Consider the following 22826-nt stretch of genomic DNA (forward strand, 5'->3'; position numbering starts at 1 on the left):
GACAAGGGCTATTGCTTTATAAGTGCACTACCTGAGAGCCTACAGTATCTATGCAATTCAAGCAATCATTTTCCAGCAGCCACAGAACAAATCCAGTCTCAACTCCTGGGTTGTCCATGCCAATGCAGGAAATTAGGGAGCAGACGTAACAGTGCAAATAAACCAGTAATTACTTCTTTTAACCCAGGAAAGGTATTACTTTGAGGTGATTCTTCTCTAACTTGCTGGCCAGTATTTCTTTTTTAAAGTTTATTTTTTGAGAGAGAGAGAGACAGAGTGCGAGCGGGGGATGGGCAGAGAAAGGGGGACAAAGGATCAGAAGCAGGCTCTGCGTGGACAGCAGAGAGACAGATGTGGGGCTCAAACTCATGAATCCTAGATCATGGTCTGAGCTTAACCTACTGACGGTTAACCTACTGAGCCACCCAGGCACCCTGGCCAGTACTTTTTTTTTTTAAATCTCTTTATCAAAATTTCTTTAAAAATTAATTTTATGTTTTTTGTTATAAACCCAAAGCTACAGGAAAGAAGCAGTCTAATAGTGAGCTGGTTAGCAGAGGAAATTCTGGGACAAAAAATCCAAGTAATCCACCCAGAGAAATGTGCCCATAACTAACTCTTATCACTCTTCAGCTAAAATGAACACAGAACTCAACTTTTTAACACAGTATGAATTCCCCCCCTCCTCAAATGGGGGCAATGCCCATGAAATTCTGGAGGTTTTTTAAAATAACAGGTAGTTCTCTTAAATTCAAATATTCCTATGACATATGAAACAGATACTAAAATATTGATTCAAAGCCACAGGATCATTATTTAACATTAGCATGATTGTTTTTCATTCATCCCGTAGGCCTATGTTTGGGATCCTCCAATACTTCACTGCTTTGTAAAATAATCTTTAAAAACCCAATACTTACAATTGAGAGATCATTTTAAGAGGATTAATAATCAAACTAATATTACATTTCTCTCCTACCTCCTTCCTTGCTTATGCCTGTTAATTTCATCAACTTATATAAATCCAAATTGCAGTTATTAATGTCATGTCAGGCTAGTATGTCTTCCCCCAATTTTTTTTTTGTTAGAGATAAAAATAATTGAGTTAAAAACTCTGCTTTAGAAGACTTTGGATGAAATGAAATAAATAGCAACTATCTCTTTTCTGAGGGATACTTTTAGAGAAAATATCTCACATTGTATTCAGGTACAAAAGATAACCAAAAATAAAGAATAAGCCATGTTCTAGGATGTTCAGTGAAATTTTATTAGCATATATATATATATATATATATATATATATACATATATGTAATGCAGTAACGGAAGTATATCTTCAATGAAATAGTCTTAAATATTTCACACATCTCCTTGGTCTGAATTGCCTTTTCTACCCGAGTTACGTTTTTCATGTGAGTTGTACTGCATCAATGGGAAAGCACTTGGCTGAAGTCAGAAGCCTGAATTCCAGTGTGGCTCACATCTCACTTCCCTCTGCCCAAGTTTCTTCATGAGTACAAGTGAAAGAGACAAGGGACCAAGAGGAATAATAATAATAATAAACAATGTATACTGCACTTATGTGCAAGGCAATGATCTAAATGTTTTAAATCTCACCACAATCCTGTGAAGTTGGTAAACTAGCATCATGTCCATTTTATAAATGAGGAATTGAGACCAGAGAGGTTAAGTAACTTGCTCCAGATTACCCAGCTGGTAAACTTGCCTGTAAGTGAAGACCTGGGATTTAAACCGAAGTAGGCTGGTTCGGAGTTCATTCTCTCTCTCTCTCTTTCTTTTTAAGTAGGCTCTATGCCCAGTGTGGGCCTTGAACTCATGATCCTGAGATGGAGACCTGAGCTGAGATCAAGAATCGGACGCTTAACTGATGAACAACCCAGGTGTCCTCAGAGTTCATTCCCTTAACTAAACTACTACAACACTCAGACTGATTTGTTAGTTTTCCGAATTTAAAAATTAGGTGCAGATCTAGGATGCTAGAAGAGCAAAGGGTTTCCAGATTGGGAAATATCTTAATCTATAGATGTAGCCAACAAACACATAATATGTAGTGGAGTGTTTCCTATTCCCCCCTCACTGGTGAGCCTCTTGGAATAACAATAAACAATGTCCCATTTAAAAATACCGTATGTTGAGATGCACATAAATGTACATCTCATTTCTAAAAGGGTTTCTAAATGGTTACATACACAGATAAAAGTATTTTTATCTATTAAAACAATCAATTTTTGTAGAACTTTACATTTTTCTTTTTTCTTTTAATGTCTTTATTTCTTTTTGAGGCAGAGAGAGACAGAGCATTAGCAAGGGAGGGGCAGAGAGAGAGGGAGACACAGAATCTGAAGCAGGCTCCAGGCTCTGAGCTGTCTGCACAGAGCCTGATGTGGGGCTCAAACTCACGGACTGTGAGATCATGACCTAAGCTGAAGTCGGTGGCTCAATCGAATGAGCCACCCAGGTGCCCCGCACTTTACATTTTTCAATGTACTTTTACATTGTTGTTGTATTTGGTCCTCTCAATAGCATGGGAATACAGAGGTGTGACCTTAATATTCCCATTTTACAGATGAAAAGTAGAAGTTCAAAGAGTCAAGTGACTTTCCCCTTCTAAAGAGTAGTGGAGTCCACACTACACCCAAGTCTTCCAACTTTTATACCAGGGATCTTTCCAGATGGTTACTTTATTTTCCTATTTGCGCTGGTATGAATTAATTTCTAGCAAATGGTAAGCACAGTTACGATGTCCTTGTATTTTTGCAAAATTAATCAGCTAGCTCTGATGTGACTGACCTGTGGCCACAAAAAAGGGAGATAATAAAATTAAAAATTATAACTAAAAGGTAAAGGAAAGCCATGAGACGTAGAAAGAATAGAATGTATTATATGGAATGTAGAACTTCAGAAGGAGCCTTCAAAGCTTCACATTTTGACCACCTCAAATCTTTGGTATGTTTATCGCCCACATACACCACGCTTAATACTCATGATTTCCTACAAATTAGAATTCTGCCCAGTATTGTAAAAAAAAAACAAAACAAAACAAAAAAAAACACAGCTTATACCCACAAAGAAAAAAAGAGAGAGAAAGAGAAAAAAAGAAAAATAAATATGGAACCCAGGGTAGACTTTGTATTTATCTTTGCATGGGGTCACATAATCAAATTATAATTTTAAACTAATATCACTTTATAGTATACCTTTTAAAAACAAATTTTGTGGGGAGCCTGGGTGGCTTGGTTGGTTGAGCCTCTAACTTCAGCTCAGGTCATGATCTCATAGTTAGTGAGCATGGAGCCTGCTTGGGATTCTCTCTCTCTCTCTCTCTCTCTCTCTCTCTCTCTGTATCTTCCTTTCCCTCTTCCCCTTCCCTGCTTGCACTCTGTCTCTCTGTCTCTCTCTCAAAAATAAACAAACATTAAATTAAAAAAATAAATGTTGTGATTAAACATTAAATAATTGGTAAACCAGAACTCTGAAATAAAAATCCATTCAGTCCTAGGTTCAATAGATTTTCCAAATTATAAAGCTTTTATTCTATTCGAAGAGTTCCCAAAACAAAAGCACCGGCTCATTTTTTAAACGCAATGCTTAAGTAATGGTAATGTAATATTTACGTTGCAACCTCTCAATATATTGTATAATATGCAAGTGTACTTATGTGTTTCTGATCACAGGGGAGTATCTCTATTAGCCTATATAGAACAAATTAATGAAGACAATATATCTTGGAAATAGTAAATCCAGCAGTTTGTTGTAATTTGAAGAAACACTGAGTCTTAGACTTTCAACACTCAAAGATATTAATACTGGGGTGAGGAAATTGTGCATGTATACCTATATATCTTGTATATGGCTCTACAGTCTATTAGTTACTGGCATACCAGAAGCCTTCACGATAATGTATGTGCCTCTCTCAGAAGCAGAGGCCTGACCCTGAGGCCAACCTTAGGGCATGATCATAAATAATAAATACTTCTTGGGTAACTTGTACTGGCACCTAGAAAAAATGGCCATCAGCCTATGTCTATTAATAAAGACAACATTTTAATCAAAGGAACATTTACGTATTTATATAACTCTTGATTTTTCCTTGTTTCATTCATTGGGCATCTTCGTTTAAGTAAAACTACATGAGGTTCCTAGGTATAAACATTTATGGGACGTGTTGTGGTGTAATGGTTAAGAGCAAAATTCTTGGGTAAAGAGGGTTGGGTTAGAATTCCTGGATCTATTACCTCCTAGCTGTGTGACCTGGGGGGAATTCCTTAATCTTACTAAATCCCAATATTCTCTTCTGTGTATGAGAAAGGCCGTAGGGCTCGGCAGTTAAAAGCACAGGCTTTGGAGCCAGACTACCAGGACTGCAATCCCAGCTGGGCCATTTCTTATCAAGGGGGCCTTCTGTGAGACCACAGTCTGAAGAGTACATACCTTACTGGGTGGTTGGGAGGGTTAGGTTCATTAATGCAGAGTGCTCAGAACAGTGTCTGAATTCCAGAAAGCCATCTAAATGTTAGTTATCGTGGCTGTCGTTACCATATCTGTGAGATGAGAATAGCCTCACATAACTGTTGTTAGAATAACATGAAATAATATGAAATTACACCATAATACTTCCCATATATGTTTGTTTCTAGTAGCTTCACATACTTGGGTTTAAACTAATGAATGTAAAGCATATAAAAGCTAAGGTCTGGTACATCCAGGCATTTAATAAATGGTAGCTACTTAAATTTTAATAGTAATAAATGTATTTATATGTTGTTACTGCTGTGTTTCCCTTGAAATATTAAATTTGCAACTCATTTTGAAATTTAAAACTGTTTTTTCTATTTCCCGACTTCTGAATAGTGTATCATTTACTTTAAGTGTGATCAAATATGCATTTGCCTTAGGCATCTCTAAATGGCCATTTCTGAATGTGTCCACAAGATATAATAACACTGGACTCAATAAATACCATGACCAGGAACCAATACTTGATTTGACTGAACTCTTCTAAGAAGACAGTGAAATGTACAAAAAATAAGCAGCCAGTGAAAAAGGAATTCAACATTTTGATTTGGTTTGTTATCTTCAACACTGATTTTTAAATTACTCAGGAGACTAACATCATATTTCAACATACTAGGTACTGTGAAAGCAGACAGCTTAAATGGTGTTTATTTCAGTCACCATTTCCAAATTGTACCCTGCAGGAAAGTGGAATATATTTAACTTGGGTATAAACAAAAGCAGTGTTTTAGGTGGAAAGTATAGGAAAAGAGGATCACTTGATAACTGATTTGCCAAGGGAATTTTAATGTTATATGGAGATATTTTTAAACATATTTTTTCTTTGAGAAAACACAACCCTGTAAAAATGCACCAGATTAAAGCTTATGTTCCTTCAAAAACACTACATTTGTTATTCAGTTGTTGAACATCTATTTCTGTAACTGCAGTTAATTAAACTGTGCGATCTACCTGTTCCCTATCCACACTGTGTGCCATTTTATCCTCCTACCAAATGGAAGCATGGTGCTTATTTATTATTATTTCACTGTAGTTCTCTGAATAATTGAAAATATCATTATCACAATAACGAACACCCCATGTGTTTTACACATGGCAAGTGCTATGCGAAGTACTCTGCATTCACATTCTCATTTAATTTCTCCAACAACCCAATGAGGTAAAGCATATTTGTATCCCAGTTTGATAGACAAGAAAACTGAGTCTTAGAGAATTAGGAACTTAGAAGTTTAGGGGGAAGTGAAGTAATGTGCCCTAAATCATACAGCCAGTAAACGGTACATGTCAGAACCCTACTGGACTACCTCCTCAACAAACATATGAAATAATTAAACTTACTACTTTCTTTCCTTGGAAATGATTCACTCATGCACTTGTTCAACAAATAGTTATACTACTTGTGCTAGGTGCATGGGATATGAGAAACATCAGAGCCATCAAATATTTCACAGTCAAGTCAAATTAGGAAGATTACAAAGTTAAATCTAAATTAGGTAATCAAACCATGTGTCCCAATTTAGAAACATGGTGCTTGTCAGACAACTACCTTTAAAATAGAAGAGAGTAAAAAAATAAAAATAAAAATACAAGACAGTAGTTAAAAGAAAGGCACTAATGAGGGAGGGTAGTTACTGCATACAATCTAATCTCAACTGTTAACAGGCCTTGAATTTAACTTCCTCATATTTCAAAGAAAGCAAGACTTCACAGAAAAACCAATGACAGATCACCTTTAATAATGAACTAGCACTGATCCTCTTGAGATTTAAAAAAAAAAAAAAAAACTATCACCTTCAACCCTTTTAACCAAACAATTTCTTGTCAGTATTTTTTCTCTGGACATGTGGTCTGGACAAACCTTTCAATGCTTTTATCTTTTCTTGTGGATCATTATCATTTCTTGCCATAAATTATAAATATTTACATACGTATACTACCTACCCTATCAGACTAAAGGATCCTTAAAAATAGGGGCATTTACTCATTGACTTCAAAAAGGGTTGGAAAAAAAATCCAATTCACTTCTCCCAACATGATGATACTTTGCATAAAGATGTTACTCAATAAATGTTTATTTAACATGGAATGAGTGAATGAATGAATAAAATGTACAACTCTGCCATTTTGGAGCCTTTACTCAAACATAGGTACCATCTCAATATTAACTCAATTAAACTCAGTAAGCATCTGGATGGCACACTACCTGTAGTTAGACCCTTTCATATTCATACTGGAGACCTCAGTATGTTAAAAAGGCTATTCACCCCAAATTGATTTACAGATTCAATTCAATCCCTATTAAAGTCAAGGGAGGTATTTTTGTAGAAGTTTATAAGCTGATTCTAAAATTTATATGGAAATGCAAAGAATACAATAGACACAACAATTCTGAAAAAGAAGAAGAAAGCTGGAGGACTGACACTACCAGATTTCAAATCTTACTCTAAAACCATAGTAAGCAAGATAATGCAGTACTGATCTAAGGACAGGCATATAGACAATGGAATATCACTGACAGCCTAGAAAGAAACCTTTACATTTAAGATGAACCGATTTTCCACCAGAGTACCTAAGCAATTTAGTGGCAAACGAACAGTCTTTTCAACAACTGGTGCTGGGAAAACTGGCTATCAACATGCCAAAAAATAAAAAAAGAGAGAGAGAAAGAGAGTTTAAACCCTTATCTCACACTAGGTACAATATTAACTCAAAGTGGATCATAGAACCAAATATAAGAGCTAAAACTATAAAGCTTTATGAGAAAATAATTGTGACTCTGGATTAGGCAAAGATTTATTAAACATGACACTAAATGGATTTATCAAAATTAAAAAAACATCTGTTTTTCCAAATTTTAAAAAGCCACAGATTGGAAGAAAATATCTACAAATCACATAGCTGATAAAGGTCCTGTGTTAGAACATTTAAAGAACTCTAACAACTCAATAAGAAACAACCCAATTAAAAACCGGGCAAAAATATCTGAATAGACATTTCACCTAAGACATACATTATGCTAGTAAGCACACAAAAAGATGCTCATCGTCATTAGTTATTATGGAGATACAAATTAAATTTATTAGAATGGCTATAAGCATAAAAAGTGACAATATCAGGAGCGCCTGGGTGGCTCAGTTGGTTGAGTGTCTGGCTTTGGCTCAGGTCATGATCTCATGGTTCAGGAGTTTGCCCGCATCAGGCTCACTGCTGTCAGCATGAAGCCTGCTTTGGATCCTCTGTCCCCCCTCTCTCTGACCCTCCCCCACTTTTACTCTCTCAAAAATAAATGCAAACCTTACAAAGAAAAAAACTAAAACTGACAATATCAGTGATGTTGAAACACTGGAACCCTCATCCATTGATGGTATGTATAATCACTTTGGAAGACAGTTTGGAAGTTACCTAAACGTTAAAAATAGACTTTCAAACCACCCACCAGTTCTACAGTTAGGAAAGTTCCCAGGACAGATGAAAATGTGCCCATGAAAGACTTATATATAAATATTCATAGCAGCGTTATTCATAATAACTAAAACCTGGAACAATCCAAATGTCCATCCATTTGTGAAAGGATGAACAATGGATGATCACTGGGCAACAGAAAAGAACGAAATACTGATTCATGCTAGAACACATATGGACCTCGGAAACATTATGCTGAAAGAAACCAGACACAAAAGACTACATATTGTTTGATTCCTTTTATGTAAAATTTCCAGAAAAGGCAAATCTCGGTAGATTCGTGGTTGCCTAGGACTGGGGTGGGAGCAGGGACTGGCTGTAAAAAACTTGAGAAACCTTTCTCCAGTGATGGGAATGGCTCAAAACTGGATTATGGTAATGTCATACAACTCTATAAATGTATGTAAAATTACTGATTTGCATAGATGAATGGACATTATGGAAAGTAGATCATACCTCCAATAAAACTTTTTTTTTTTTTTTTTTAGTATTTATTTATTTTTGAGAGAGACAGAGACAGAATGTGAGTGGGTTAGGGGCAGAGAGAGAGACACACACAGAATCTGAAGTTGGCTCCAGGCTCTGAGCAGTCAGCACAGACCCCAATGCGGGGTTTGAACTCACGAGCTGTGAGATCATGACCTGAGCTGAAGTCAGACGCTCAACCAACTGAGCCACCTAGGCGCCCCAAGTTTTTTTTTTTTTAAAGTAAATTATATTCCCATCCATATAGCCTGACTGTTGTTGGAGTGTCAGTACAATTCAGCACTTAGCAGTGATACTTCCAATCTTTTTTACCAGACTGGTTTTTTAAAAAATCACATCTCCTTATTCTTAATAATATACATTTCTTTGATTTCTAGCAAATCTAAACATTTCATCTATTTGGGTCTGCTAGTTTCTAAATATACATCTTTTCCATAAGGACATGTGAGACTCTTTTATATTTTTAAACTAGCAAACTTTTTTCGGTGATCTGTGGTACAAACATTTTTTCCCAGTTTTTCGTAACTTTTTAGATTTTATTAACAATAGGTTTTTCTTTTTGTCATACAGAAATATTCATTTTCATGTAGTCACATTCATCTGTATTTTCACTTCCAGAGTCTGTCTCTGGTGTTTTGACATGTGATATTCTTTTGAAACAGTAATCAGAAACCTTGAATATTGTTAATCATCCTCCGTGCCAAGCCCAGCACTACCGGGCCTTTCTACTTTAAGAGAAAAAAACTCTAATTTCAAATTTCAAAGCTAGAGGCAGACAGCCTTTTCTTCCTTAAGCCTTTAAGTGTATAAAGAAACACGAATGTTTATACCCCAAATTCATGGACAAGTGCCTCATTATAGAACTTCTGATGTGATACACTGGATATTTCCAATAGTTCTAGTGATGAGACACTGGAAAAATAAAAAGAAGGATGTGAAAATGTGTTTGCTGTTGCTAATCATGCCAGGCTATGACTCTAGGCCTCACTGGCTGATGCCTCTTTGTAGGATGTCATATCATCATATAACAACGTGACCAGTGTAGGCATTCATGGATGTCTGACCAGAACACTCTAGAACTCAGTCACTCATTATCTCACAACCACAGCATTCATGCATATTATCATTTTCCTTGCTATGTCACTCACTATTAATAGGTGGTGAATGACCCATCACCCATTAGGTAATAAATACAGGACACTGAATTTCATTCTTATTTTACAAACTCAGAAGGAGATTTAATGCTAACGAAAGAATTCCTTATTGTTGAGTGCTTCAAAAAATTCTACAGCAGTTATAAAAAAAAAACCCACCTATTTGGTTTAACATAGCTATAACTATCACACAAAGAGATAAAACAAAGATAGGATTAAGAAATAAAAGAACATTTTATATTAATGTGGATATTATGGCTTTTAAGTTGTATAGCTGGTTAAGAAATAATCAGAAGAGGCATTGAAATGCCTGATAACAGAAAATGACTGTTTTTCTCTGTATATATTTGAGTCCCACCCACCCTTGCAGGACCAGCCCAAATTCAACCTTTTTTCCCTATCAATTCTACAGCATTTAGAATCTATACCTATACTATATATTCTGGCACATATATACAGTCTTAACATTATTCAAGTGTTTAGTGCCTGTCACTCTTATCATCTTCAATGAATTAAATATAAGTTCCATGAGAGCAAACTATGTATCCCTACGACATTAAAGCAGTGGTAGGATTCCAGATCCTACACTACAGAACAGCCTAAACAGGTGTTCATTAAATAACTTTTCTTGATTTCTGGGAAAAGTTGAAAAAAAAGGGCCAAGATGGAGAAAAAAAAAGGTATTGTGGGGCACTTTCCTCAAATGTATTATAATGTAGAACAGGCAGTCCCTTTAGTCAAGAAAAATAATGTGGAGTAGTATGTAAATGCTTTAGCAGTTGCCCCAGCTTTACATATCTCAAAAAGCTAGGCACAGATTGTTTTCAGTTCTTCTCTTTGCATCCAGGCAGGCTTTACCTAAAGATAGTGCTTTCCAATGTAAGCTCCAACAAACTCCAGGATTCTATGAGGCAGCTCTAAGGTCTGACTGATAGATGGGATGGCCACATTAGCTATGTTTAATTTGTGGCTGCTTCTTTTCAGGTATCAACTTTGGGCTCCAGGTATAAATGAAGAGCCTTCTTACTAATCAAGGACAGTTTTTCCATCTCTGAAGAATACTCTGATGTCCTGAGGGATGACATTCAGGTACTTGTACACAGATTTGCCTCTAGTCCCAGGATGGCTGGCTAGCTTTTTCATAGGGGTGCTCCCTGCCTTCCAGGGAAATAAAACAATAACCAAAAGACAGTTCCTCTACTGTAATTCTTTTCTTCCCTACTGTTTCCTTTAGAAAGGTGGACAGCAAGGGAAGGTAAGAATGATTTCACCAATTCTGGCCCTTTAGCAACAAGGACTCCAGCACATCAGGGTCCATTATAATAATGGGTTTTGTGCATATCTAAGTTACCGTTCATTTAAATTTGTTAATAATTCTCAGGAAAGGGGAAGGCACCATTCACTCTGTAAGGATGTGACTCTACTAGAATTCCCAATCCTGTCACTGAACCTCAGATAAAATGCTGAAAATAGTGGCATCATTTTAAATATCTAAGTTCTAGTAAAACAGGGCTAGAAAAACAACACTTTCATAAACATTAACTTTAAATAATGAATCTCAAATATCAGTAAATGCCATCCATTTTCTAGGGCTGGGAATCTCTGCATTTCCTAAATTCCTCTTCACCTACCACCACTAAATGAAAAGAATGAGTGAATAATGTTTGAAAGTAAGGACTCTGAACCTACAGTATCTAATTAAACCTTGGTTACTAGCAATTGGTTGGTGAAATGTTGGGTAATTCATGTCTCTAAGCCCTAGTTCAATGGGGTGTACTGAGGAGTAAATGAAATCATGCAAGCCAAATTCTTCCCACAATATGAAGCACATAGTATGTGCACGATAAACTCTAAGAAAAAAAACCACTTTCGTTATATTTGTTAAAAAGTGGAGACAAGTTTCCACCAAATTCTTAGTAATGGTAGGTAAGAAAGCAAAACCTTCTGTATTTTTAAAACTTCAATATTTTAAAGTAACGCATTCATTTACACCAATCAGTCCACAGTTTTTAATTGATAATGCAGGATATTATTTGTAATTTTGCCTCAAATTTAATACACTCACTGGCTCACACTGCTAGCAGGCGGTGGGAGGGTGCAAAGCATTTTCTCAGAATAGCCGCCACACACCGGTTTTCTCAGGGTGGAGGCAAGCCTTCCCTTCCCTCCCCGGGACAATGACGGGGTCCGAGCCCGGCACCTACGGAAACGTGCGTCGCGGTGTGCGATACTTGGTGTCCGCGACCCGCGCGGAAGGGGACGTAATAGTCCAAAAGAAACCGAAGCCGAGACGAAAATGATCCCAGTTCCCGGTGAGCACCGAGGGACTTGGGAGCTCGCGCACCCCGCCTTGCCCGACTGAGTGTGGGCTTGGGTCGCCAGAGTGGACCCGGTGGCCCCTGCCCTTGGCAGCCAGAGTGGGCGCCACTGGCGCCGTCCCGTCCGGTGCGTGGCTAACTCCGCCGCTCCCGCGGCGAACTGCGAGCAGGTCCCGGCAGCCCGGCCCCGCCTGCGCCGTCCCCAGCCCTGATTGACACTGGAGTTGGTACATACGGGTCTGCAGCGGAGGCGAGCAGGGGGGTGAGTGCTATTTTAAACATGGCTTTCCCTCTCTCTTGGCCTCAGAGCCAACGCGGCGCGCCCAGCCGTGGGCTAGGCCCACCTGGGAATAACCCCAACATCTGCCCGACTTATTTATTTTTTTCGATCTCTCTATGCATGGACTTGTTTTCCCCCAATCACTGCTTTTCCACAACCCGGCAGTTTCAAAGAGGAAACTCCCCTCCTGGAAAGGGGAATGGAAAGCGCTTTTGCTTCTTCTTGTTAGAAGGTGGAAACCATTCCAGTTACCAGGAGTTCAAAAAAGAAGGGAAGCGGCGTCGCTGGAGAGAAAGTAACATTCAGAAATCCTTGGGGACCGAGGGAGGAAGGGAGGGAAGGAGGAATGTCTGCAACAGGCATCTGAAAACAAGCGTGGAGAAGCAAAAAGATTCGCAAACCCGGAGTTACTACCAAGTGCATTCCGCGCAATCCATTGCAATGACAAGATCTGCTGTAAGCACAATTTGAAGGCCTTTGAAATCTTTTTGGTGAGACTTACCTTTCTCTTCGGCATAATGACTACGTTCGTGCAGCTAAAAAGTAAAGCAACGGGGTGGAACTGCAGACACCGCCGCTGGATGCTGCCGCTGCCCCTGCAGCTGCTCACGCGCAGGGCACGGCGTACCCGGCCTCTCCGACCTGCACCTCCGCGGCTTCCTCCAGGGGCCCTCTACTCGCTCGTCTCCTCGCTCACCCAATGAGGAGCCCCAGCAGCCGGCCGCGAGGCCCCATTGGCTGCGGCAATATTCTAAATTCCACGAGGGCACGCCCACCTCCGCGCACACGGTAAGCGCTGTTGTAGTTTCCACTTCATCGAAAAAATCTGCCTGGTGACTGGGCATGCCCAGTTCAACTAGTAACCTCCAAGCTACAGGGTCCTGGAGTTTCATTGTTTTCCTGCTCCCTTTTTGGATTGTGTCACTAGGAACAGCGTGGGCCTTTAGAGACAGGAAAAAGAGTAAGGACGGACACATTAACTTTATAGTGTAAGTATATGCACAGGAGGCACTTTATAGGTTTCCTACCCATAAAGGCTTGTAATGAATGTTACGTGATGGAGACCTGTAGAGGGTCTTAATATCTTAAAATCTGTGATTTTAAGAGGGTCTTTTAATATCTTAAAATCTGTGATTACAAATCACTAATTCAGTCAACTTCAAAAAAAATTTGTTTAATGTTTACTTATATTTGAGAGAGAGAGACAGAAAGACAGAGCGTGAGCTGGGGAGGGGCAGAGACAGAATCTGAAGTAGGCTTCAGGCTCTGAGCTATCAACACAGAGCCCTACTGGGGACTTGAACTCATGAACTGAACTCATGAATGGTGAGGTCATGACCTGAGCAGAAGTCTGAGTCTTCACCAACTGAGCCACCCAGGCACACCTTAAAAAAAATTTTTTTTTAAATGTTCATTTTAATTCAGCCAACTTCAAACTAGGCTCAAAGATGAATAGGATATATTTGTTATGGAAATCAGAAAAAGAATGAACAAGGTCAGAACAGATTATTTTACATTTGAAACATTTAAATAAGCATATTTAAAATATACATATTTTAATGTTTCTCAAAGTTCTGCAAGGCATTAAACAGGCTTTGCAGAAACACTTCCGAATTTATTTTATGTGATCAGTTTTACCCTGATACCAAAACTGGTATAAGACCTCAGAAGAAAAGAGAGCTAGAGACTGATTTCCTTTATAAACATAGACACAAAAATCTTGAACAAAATTTTAGTAAATCAAACCCAACAGCATTTAAAATGATAAGACATCATGACCAGTGAGGTTTATCCTAGGAATTCAAAGTTGGTTCAACATCTGAAAACCAATCAGTGTAATTCACCATAATAATAGAATAAAGGAAAAAAACCAATATGATCATTTCAGCAGATACAGGAAAAGCACCAGTGAATGGGTGAGCAAATTATGGTAACCATACACAATAGAATATTACTCAGCAATTAAAAGGAATAAAATATTCCTTCATGAATGAATGCCAGAAACAAAATGCCACATGAAAGAAGTCAAATACAAAAGACCATATTGAATAATTTCATTCTTTTGAAGTTACAGAAAAGGTAAAATTAGGCAAGCTTAGTTTCATAATCATATTGAAAGGCAAAAGTTCACCTCATAGGAAAATGTATTGAAGTCTTACACCACAAACATGGCCAAATTCACTTTGGTCATGCAGATAATGAAAATATGCATTAAACAATGTCATTAAATAATTTTAATGCCTGGATTTTTTCTTTATTAATTTTCAGAATAACAAATTAGCATCCTAGCAAACTCTAGAAGTGGTCAATGACTTTCTTTTTGTAATATCTTTAAGAACTCATGGATTTTTATGTATTTGGTACACTTCAATCTATTGCTATTATTACTATTTTTTATACTCATATTGCCCAAATTGGTCATTTTGACATGATCCCAGTTGTCTTTGATAGATTTTTCACTTTCAGGCATTCAGTGGATCACAATATACTAAAAATAATCTGAATAAAACCAGTTCATTGCTTGAGAATTGGATAAACTTTGAGGTTAATAATTTTACCATAAAAATAATATTTATAATGGAGCTGTCTTGGAAGAGAGTTAATTTGCAAAATGTTTGGTGGTTAAGAAAAAAGCCAGTGAAGACACTTTTAATGAGATATGTGTGGAAGGATGCTCGGTAGCACTTGTAATCTGGGTTGAAAATTTTTTTCTTTACGGAGATGGAAAGGCTTCACAACAAAGGTAGTCTAGGGTGAATTTTTCCCTCTGTGATGGTAAGTGCAAAGTTGGCTTCTTTAGTTTATATTTTTCAAGGCTAAACTATCAACAACAACAAACAAAACTGTGAATGTTTTTACTGCACATAATAAAATAACTGCAATGAAAACAAAACTAGCTAGTTGGATAAAGAAAGTTGATTGTGGGAACCTTGGGTCATTTGAGCCTCTTAGTGCATTTATAAGTGACAAAAATAACAGGTTAGTTTTGAAATGAATAACAGCATGAATTCTCTTTCCTTTGAAGTGGATTACACCTGCTTGAGCAGAACACTGGGGAATAGAGGGTTCTCCCTGTATCTTCAATATCTTCCAACGTCTGAGAAAATAAGCACAGACCTCTGGAGGAAAGAAGAGTAGGCAAAGAGAATGATTTAGTGGGTAGCTAGAATTCCAGGTTAGGAGATAAGACACTTGAGCAGAAAGGAGCATGCCACGTGAGGAGGCAAGGTCAACGTGGTAAGAAGTAAAGACTCATTTGTTTGGCAGTATATTCTGCTGAGTGTTTCTCTTGCTTTGAAACATCAACCTCTAAGCCAATAAAGTCTTCTCTATAAGATGAGACTATTTTAGTGAAGACAGATGATGGATAACTGCAGGGAGTTACTGCCTGAGGAAGAAAGAAGGAAAAATTAGTGAACAAACTTCTTTTCCAACTCCAGTTCCTCTCTACTTCTTTCCTACTTGAAACAGTTGGAATCCTAAACCTGCCTCAGCATTTTTCAAACAGCAGGACAAAGTCATTGATGGTATCATGAGTATCATTAAGAAAGAGAAAGGAGAAGGGAAAAGAAAAGAAAGGGCAGAGCATGGAAAATATCAGAGTGTTTCACATGGTAAAGTTAAGTAGTGTTTTATAAAATGTTTCCATTTTTCACACATTCCCACATAAACATGCACACCACACATGTACACATATAGTTGTGCGCATGTGCGTGTTTGTGTGTGTGTAAGTGTGTGTGTTCTAGGTTGTAACTTGAAATGTATTTTAAGATGGGTGTTGGTGAAAAAACTTTAAAGCTACTTCACAGCCCTAATGAATCTTGTGGATCTTTGGGGTTCCAGGAATTTCTTCCTCTGGAAGAAGGGTGTTTAATCTTCAAATCTTGAAAGGAAAATTTGAAGGGAAAGGACCACCTCCCTCTTGATCTGTCACTTCTTCCCTCTTTCAGGCAGGCACAGGCAGGGTTTTGCTGTAATTAATGGCGAATTTCTGGAGAATTAATATCTAGAATCTGTAGACTGTTGCTTCTGATAACTCTAATTCTGGAATAAATTATTCGGTAATCGGCCAAAGAATTCCCGAAGTGAATGAATTCAGGAGTATAACAAAACAACATCAAAAACAATTGACAAGAGGTAGCAAAGGAATACTCTATTTTGTTTGTATTTTTATCAGTTAAATCTCTAGTTTGATTGGATGCTAACTTTTAAAGACACCATGTTTAATTTTACAAAGTAACCAGGATACTCTAAGAGCCATGAATCCCAAATCATAGGAGCTGCCTGATGATAATGCAGGTACCCAGGCCCAAACCCGAGCTTACTGAATCAGAATTTTTCATGCCTGGACCTGGGAATATGCACTTCAAACAAGTTTCTCCTATGATTTTTATACTGGAATTTGAGAAGTTTAGACTCGACCTTAGGTCTCAACAAATTTTTGTTGACCGCTGGTACTTAGATTCAAATGATATAAAAGGCTGCTGCCTCCTTAACACACTTCCAGAGAAGGAGCATAATTCTGTGGGTGAAATTTCCCTACCATGGGCCTCCCCTGTGCTTTCTCCTCAGTTCCAGCTTAGCCTGGCACTACATGCTTAGTCCACATTCTTCTCCCTCTTCTTCTCGTCTTGCAAGGAGCCTGAAGGATCATTGAAAACTGTAGACCCTGAGGTCCCTAGAATAGCGCCTCTTCCTATCTTCCCAGGCAGCACTCTAGGCAGCTCCCTGAGCCTCTGATAAGATTAAATTCCCTGACCCCACATCCTCAAAGGGAACCTAACTTGCCCAAAGCTCCACAAACCACACCCTTTCAATGTTGTATTATTTCAGTGGTTGTACAAGCATACCTTGTAATTGCATTAACAGCAAGGGAGCCAGGGCATTCTGTGATCTTCCAACAGGAACCAACTTGTTGTTTTTCCCAGCCTTCAATCAAATTTAATCTATGTGCACATTCTTTACCCTATGTGTGTTCTTCTACACAGTTCTTCTATACAGTTTTCCCACCCCCAGTCCTTTTCAGGTTCAATCTCTGTGTTATCTACCTCTCCTTCTTCTTGTTGCTGCCGCTTAAACTCATCAGAGTGTAATTAATTTGCTCTTTGTAGCTCCCAAATGACTATTTGGGGATGAATTAGCCATGCTTAGTAACTAGAACCGGGGATTGGGCTACATTTGTTCAGCCATCCCTTTCTGCCAGATTGAGAACATGTCCAGTGCCAAGATCCAACCATGTTCAAGGAGGTTAAAGTTAAGGGAAGGGACTCCTGAAGCTTCATGGTGAGGACACAGCAAGGAAAAGACACATCTCTTCCCTTTTGGGGACAAGCCACAAGCTGCAAAGTGCCAGAGACTAGTTTAGGGGTTGTTGCAGATTTCTGAGACGGAGTTACACATTCTTGTAGACTACTGCCATTGCCAGTACACTCTCAGTCAGGACCACACCCTGCCTTCTAAGCTGGGGAGCTTGGCTACCCATGTCCAATGTCTTCTGCATTTCCTTCAAACCTCAGAATCCTTGGAATCTTGTAAGAAACATCCAACAGCCCCATTCCTGTCACTGTTCACAGTGGTCCTGCCTTTCAGGGCAGATCAGACCATTTCCTTTTCTCAGTGAAAACAAATAAACAAAATTGAGGCTTAGAGAAATGAGAATCATTCTGAAAAACACCATAAGGCAATTGGAGATGATTTTTCAGGTTAGCGTGGTTAATAACTATCATAATTCTCAAGGCAATACATTTTTATACAGCAGTGGAAAGCTAGCCTGAAACGTGCCATAGTCTTTAAGGCTGCTTTTAAGCACAGAGTTGTTGCTGTTTTTGTTGTTGTTTTTAAAACATGGAATTGTGTTATTCCCACATAAAATCTCATCCTTCCCCTCTTTTTCATTCCTACTCCCACTTCTGCTCTTTGCAAACTTTAACAAAAAAATTTTTTTCTGATTAATCCAATTTACCTCTTTATATATATTATATGTCAAAAATTTTCTGAAGTTTTAACTATTTTTTTGCATAAATGCCTATCCAGAAACCTGAATCTGGAGTCATACGGCTTGAACTCAAAATCCCAAGTCATCGAGCTGCAATCAAATTATTTAACCTCTTTGAACTCTGTTTTGTTGTTGTTGTTGTTGTTGTTGTTGTCGTAAAATGATAATAATGTTTATCCAAGGCAGACACTGCTAGTTACTGGCCGAGTAATCACACTAGTCTTCTGTCTTACTGACAGAATTCTGATTGTGGCAATGGGCCTGGCCAAAGCAAAGCAAAAACTTTACCTCTCTGGTTCCCCAGCAGAGAGGTTGCTACATGACACTGTTTTGGTGAATGAGATGTGTGCCAAAGTCACAAGGTAGTGCTGTAAACACCACCTATAACAGGGACAGGGACAGGGACAGGGGCAGACCCAGCCCCACAGCTGCCTTCTGCCTTTGTTCTTCCCCCTCCTCCATCCTGGAAGTTGATAATAATGTCTAGAAGTAGAACATCTATCTTGTGTCCAAGAGAATGAAAGCCTGACAAGTCAAGGATGAAAGAGAAAGACATCCCGGGCCCTGTACTGGCTACCACTCTACTACTTTTTAATGCATGGAAAATAAACAGCATGCTTGATCCAGGCACTGTAGGTGGGTGCCTGTGACATGCAGCTGAATATAATCCCTAACTGGTAGACTACCTCACAGAATTGGTGTGAAAACCGGAGACAGTAACTATGCGAACGCTTGTATGCCTGCAGCATAGTACTTACCATATTTTGTTTCAAGAAAGTGTATTATAACCCCCCATAGATTATAAAAGAGAACACAGAAAAATTTTAACTTTCCCTGAATCCCTGAGGGCCTGATTATGAATGTTTAGTGTAAACCTCTTAAAATTACTTTAAAATAGGCAGAGATAAACATTATAAACTGATGCTGTAGAATGTGCTGCCCTAGACTATGGCCTAAGGCCAGGATATTTTGGCTTGTTGTTCAACTCCATCTTTGTGGTAGTAGGCCTCCTTGTACTGTAGATGCTAGAATCTAAAAAGCATATCCCAGAGCTCGCTGCAGCTCGGGTTTTGGGTGTGATTTGGATTTGGCCAATTAGATGCACTAGCATGAAATTTAGCAAGTAGAGATTAGGAGGAGGCCACACTAGGCTACGTCTGCTGTGTCTGCTGCTTTCTGTTTTCCTGCAACAATATCAGCAGAGATCCCAGGCACTGGCTTTGTGGGTTTTGATAGACAGGACTCTCTGCATCCACTCTGTACACGTAGACTGCAGCAGGTGTGGTGTGGTCTGGAACGGGGAACAATAGTGGCTTCCTGACTGAGAAAGCATTGTTATTATCATGGAGTCTTGACACTGGTGGAGTCCTGAGGGCAGAAAGAGCGCACAGCTCCTTTGACAACCTGGTTCTGGGGTGTGACTTTGGGGGAGTTTCCTGAAAGTTCAATGTCAAGTCTATTTCTTTAGCCCTCCCTACCGTCCATGAGCCATTGATTCCTTGAATGTATTTCTTCCTCCTTAAGTTAGGTAAAATGGGTTCTGTTCCCTGCATCTGAAATCAGAGCTATAGAACTTCTCCTAGTGTTGTTTATGAAATATTTCCTGCTTTAAGGGACACCCTCTCTTCCATTTGAATCTGTGGTTATAGAAGCAGATGTTGCGATGCAGACTGTCTATGTGTGTCCCTGAGTGACCACTGTGAACAGAGCTCTCTGAAGTCTTCTCAAGTGGATATGGGACACAGGTGAAAATAAACCTTTTATTTAAGCTGTTGATATTTGGGGGGGATTTGTTACCACAGGTTTATCTGTCTTATTCCAAAGTGACATAGAACTTAGAACCTAAGAGCTTGGGGTGCTGTTTTAATAATAAAATAAAGCCTAAAATATGTGGCATTGACTTCATAGCTGGTCAGAGAGTATGAAAGAAACCATTGCTGAAGACTGGAAGAATGGATTTTCTAGTGGTGAAACATTTGGTAAAAGTGTTGCCTTCAGTAAATTCGAAGGTATTACCTAATTTACCTAATTTTAGGGAAGAGATTGAAAACATTATTATTCCCATTTAACTGGCTGCCATCAACTGCATTTGGCAAAATACAAGAGAGAGATAAGTTTGGAGAAAAATTGGTCCGTTTGTAAGGATAAAAGAGAGAGTCTACAAATTCAGGGATTCAAATGCAACTGCTTCTCAACTCAAACATTAAAGGATAAAATTCATACTTTGAGCCACAAGGGACTATTAAAACTCAGCTTTGTAGCAAGGATCAATTCACTGAACATGGATTAGGGTGTGCTGGCTTGAAATTCCTTTCAATTGGACCAAATGGCTCAAAATAACATGAAATGGTTCAGGGGGAAAGGTATTGGCACTACTAGGCTCAAAAAGCCTACAATTAGGAAGAGAAGGCAGGAGGGAGGGAGGGAAAGAGAGAAAGAGGGATAGAGACAGAGACAGAGAGGAAGACAGAGAGGGAGAGGAGGAGGGAGAGGGAGACAGGCATTGGGGCAAGAGAACACAGAAATATGGCAAAGGCATATGTCTAGAAAGGAAACATGAGAGCAGGGAAGAAGTCAAACAAGTTTAAGTTTGGAAGATGGTTTTACTGATAAAGAGACACCAACCTGGATTAAATGCCACTGTAGCTGTATGAGACTTAAAATGACCCTTAGATTCCATACCTTTGATGGATGAGAAGTATGCTGAGAAAACTGCTCAGTCTCTAAGGCAGATATATTCTCCAATGCCTACTTCAGACAAGGCGCCCAGAAGGGTAATGGAAAAGGAGGAACTTCCCAAAGGGCAGATCCAAGTACCATGGAGTTGAATAGACAGGGGAGCCCCTCCTAGGAAACCTACATGAAGCCTATTCAGGGAAAAAATTCCTCACCTTTGGGGTAGGAGGCCAACTTCTGCTGAGTCTAATATCAGAATTGCAATAGGCCAGTGACTGCCATGTGCTTCCCATTCTTCCTATTTTCATATGAGTATTTATTGACATCATCCCAATGCTGTTCCACCACCACAGGGAGGGGTAGGTCCCTGGATTGAGAGGACATGCACATGGACCTGTTGCAGAGGCCATTATTCTCTGATATAAAGACTACCACACATCACCCAGAGACCCTGGGCTTTGAGCTTAATGTCATCACTGGGACTTTCGAGTTCTCTTCACTGCAGAGGGATTTAATAAGTGCATTTTGTTTGCAGGAAGGAGAGTGAAAGAAAGATTTCACTTCCAGAAGAGGAGACTGTGATAATAGTCAGTACTGTTCATCACCTGTGTCAGCTTTACTTCTAATGGGATTATCATTCTCCCCCTCCCACCTTATTTTATTTTATTTTATTTTATTTCATTTCATTTCATTTCATTTATTTAAAAAAATGTTTATTTATTTTTGAGACAGAGAGAGACAGAGCATGAACGGGGGAGGGGCAGAGAGAGAGGGAGACACAGAATCCGAAGCAGGCTCCAGGCTCTGAGCTGTCAGCACAGGGCCTGACACAGGGCTTGAACTCATGAACTGTGAGATCATGACCTGAGCCGAAGTGGGATGCTTGACTGACTGAGCCAGCCAGGTGCCCCTCACCCCCTGCCACTTTTAAAGTTAGGCACAGCTATATAACTTACTTTGGCTAATTAAATGTGAACATAAGTGTCATTTGTCTTTTCTGAGCACCATTTTTTTTTATTGTGGTAAAGACCACATAACAAAATTTACTATCATAACCATTTTTAAGTATACTATTCTGTAGTGTTAAGCATGTTCACATGAACATGCTTATGAAACAGATCTCCATAGTTTTTTCATCTTGCAGAACTGAAACCCTGTACTCATTAAACAACAACTTCTCTTTCTCCCCCACCTGCCCCAGCCCCTGGTTGTACTTTCTGTCCCTAGAAATTTGACTACTCTAGGTACCTCATATAAATGAAATCAACTGTGCAGTATTTGTCTGGACTGCCTATTTTACTTAGTATAATGTCTTCAAGGTTCATCCATGTTACAGTATGTGACAGGATTTTCTGCCTTGTTTTTTAATTAAAAATTTTTTTTTCTTTAAATATAATTCATTGTCAGTTTGATAACATACAGTGTGTAAAGTATGCTCTTGGTTTTTGGGGTAGATTCCTGTCGTTCATTGCTTACATGTGACACCCAGTGCTCATCCCAGCAAGTGCCCTCCTCAGTGCCCAACACCCATTTTCCCTCTCCCCCACCCCCCCATCAACCCTCAGTTTGTTCTTTGTATTTAAGAGTCTCATGGTTTGCTTCCCTCCCTCTCTGTTTGTAACTAATTTTTTCCCCTTCCCTTCCCCCATGGTCTTCTGTTATGTTTTTCAAGATCCACATATGAGTGAAAACATATGATACCTGTCTTTCTCTGACTGACTTATTTCACTCAGGATAATACCTTCCAGTTCCATCCATGTTGCTGCAAATGGCATGATTTCATTCTTTCTCATTGCCAAGTAGTATTCCATTGGAGAGAGAGAGAGAGCGAAAGCAAGAGAGCGAGCCTGAGTGGGGGAGGGGCAGAGAGAGAGGAGACACAGAATCTGAAGCAGGCTCCAGGCTCCCAGCTGTCAGCA

General features: G+C 39.0%; 1 protein-coding gene across 5 annotated transcripts in view; it reads right to left on the reverse strand.

Moving 5' to 3' along the window:
- HMGN3 (high mobility group nucleosomal binding domain 3) overlaps positions 1-12901 on the reverse strand; it is a 32129-nt gene extending 19228 nt beyond the window's left edge. For all 5 annotated transcript variants that reach the window (XR_009263084.1, XM_058734532.1, XM_058734531.1 and 2 more), the window contains exon 1: positions 12739-12901. Coding sequence is in view for 4 of the 5 variants with exons in the window: in XM_058734532.1 (XP_058590515.1) it covers positions 12739-12753 (15 nt within the window). In the remaining variant the exon portion in view is untranslated. The remainder of the gene's footprint in view (positions 1-12738) is intronic.
- Between the last annotated feature and the right edge of the window lie 9925 nt (positions 12902-22826).

The sequence above is a fragment of the Neofelis nebulosa genome, chromosome 6 (assembly GCF_028018385.1).
Source record: "Neofelis nebulosa isolate mNeoNeb1 chromosome 6, mNeoNeb1.pri, whole genome shotgun sequence".
NCBI classification, from domain to species: domain Eukaryota; kingdom Metazoa; phylum Chordata; class Mammalia; order Carnivora; family Felidae; genus Neofelis; species Neofelis nebulosa.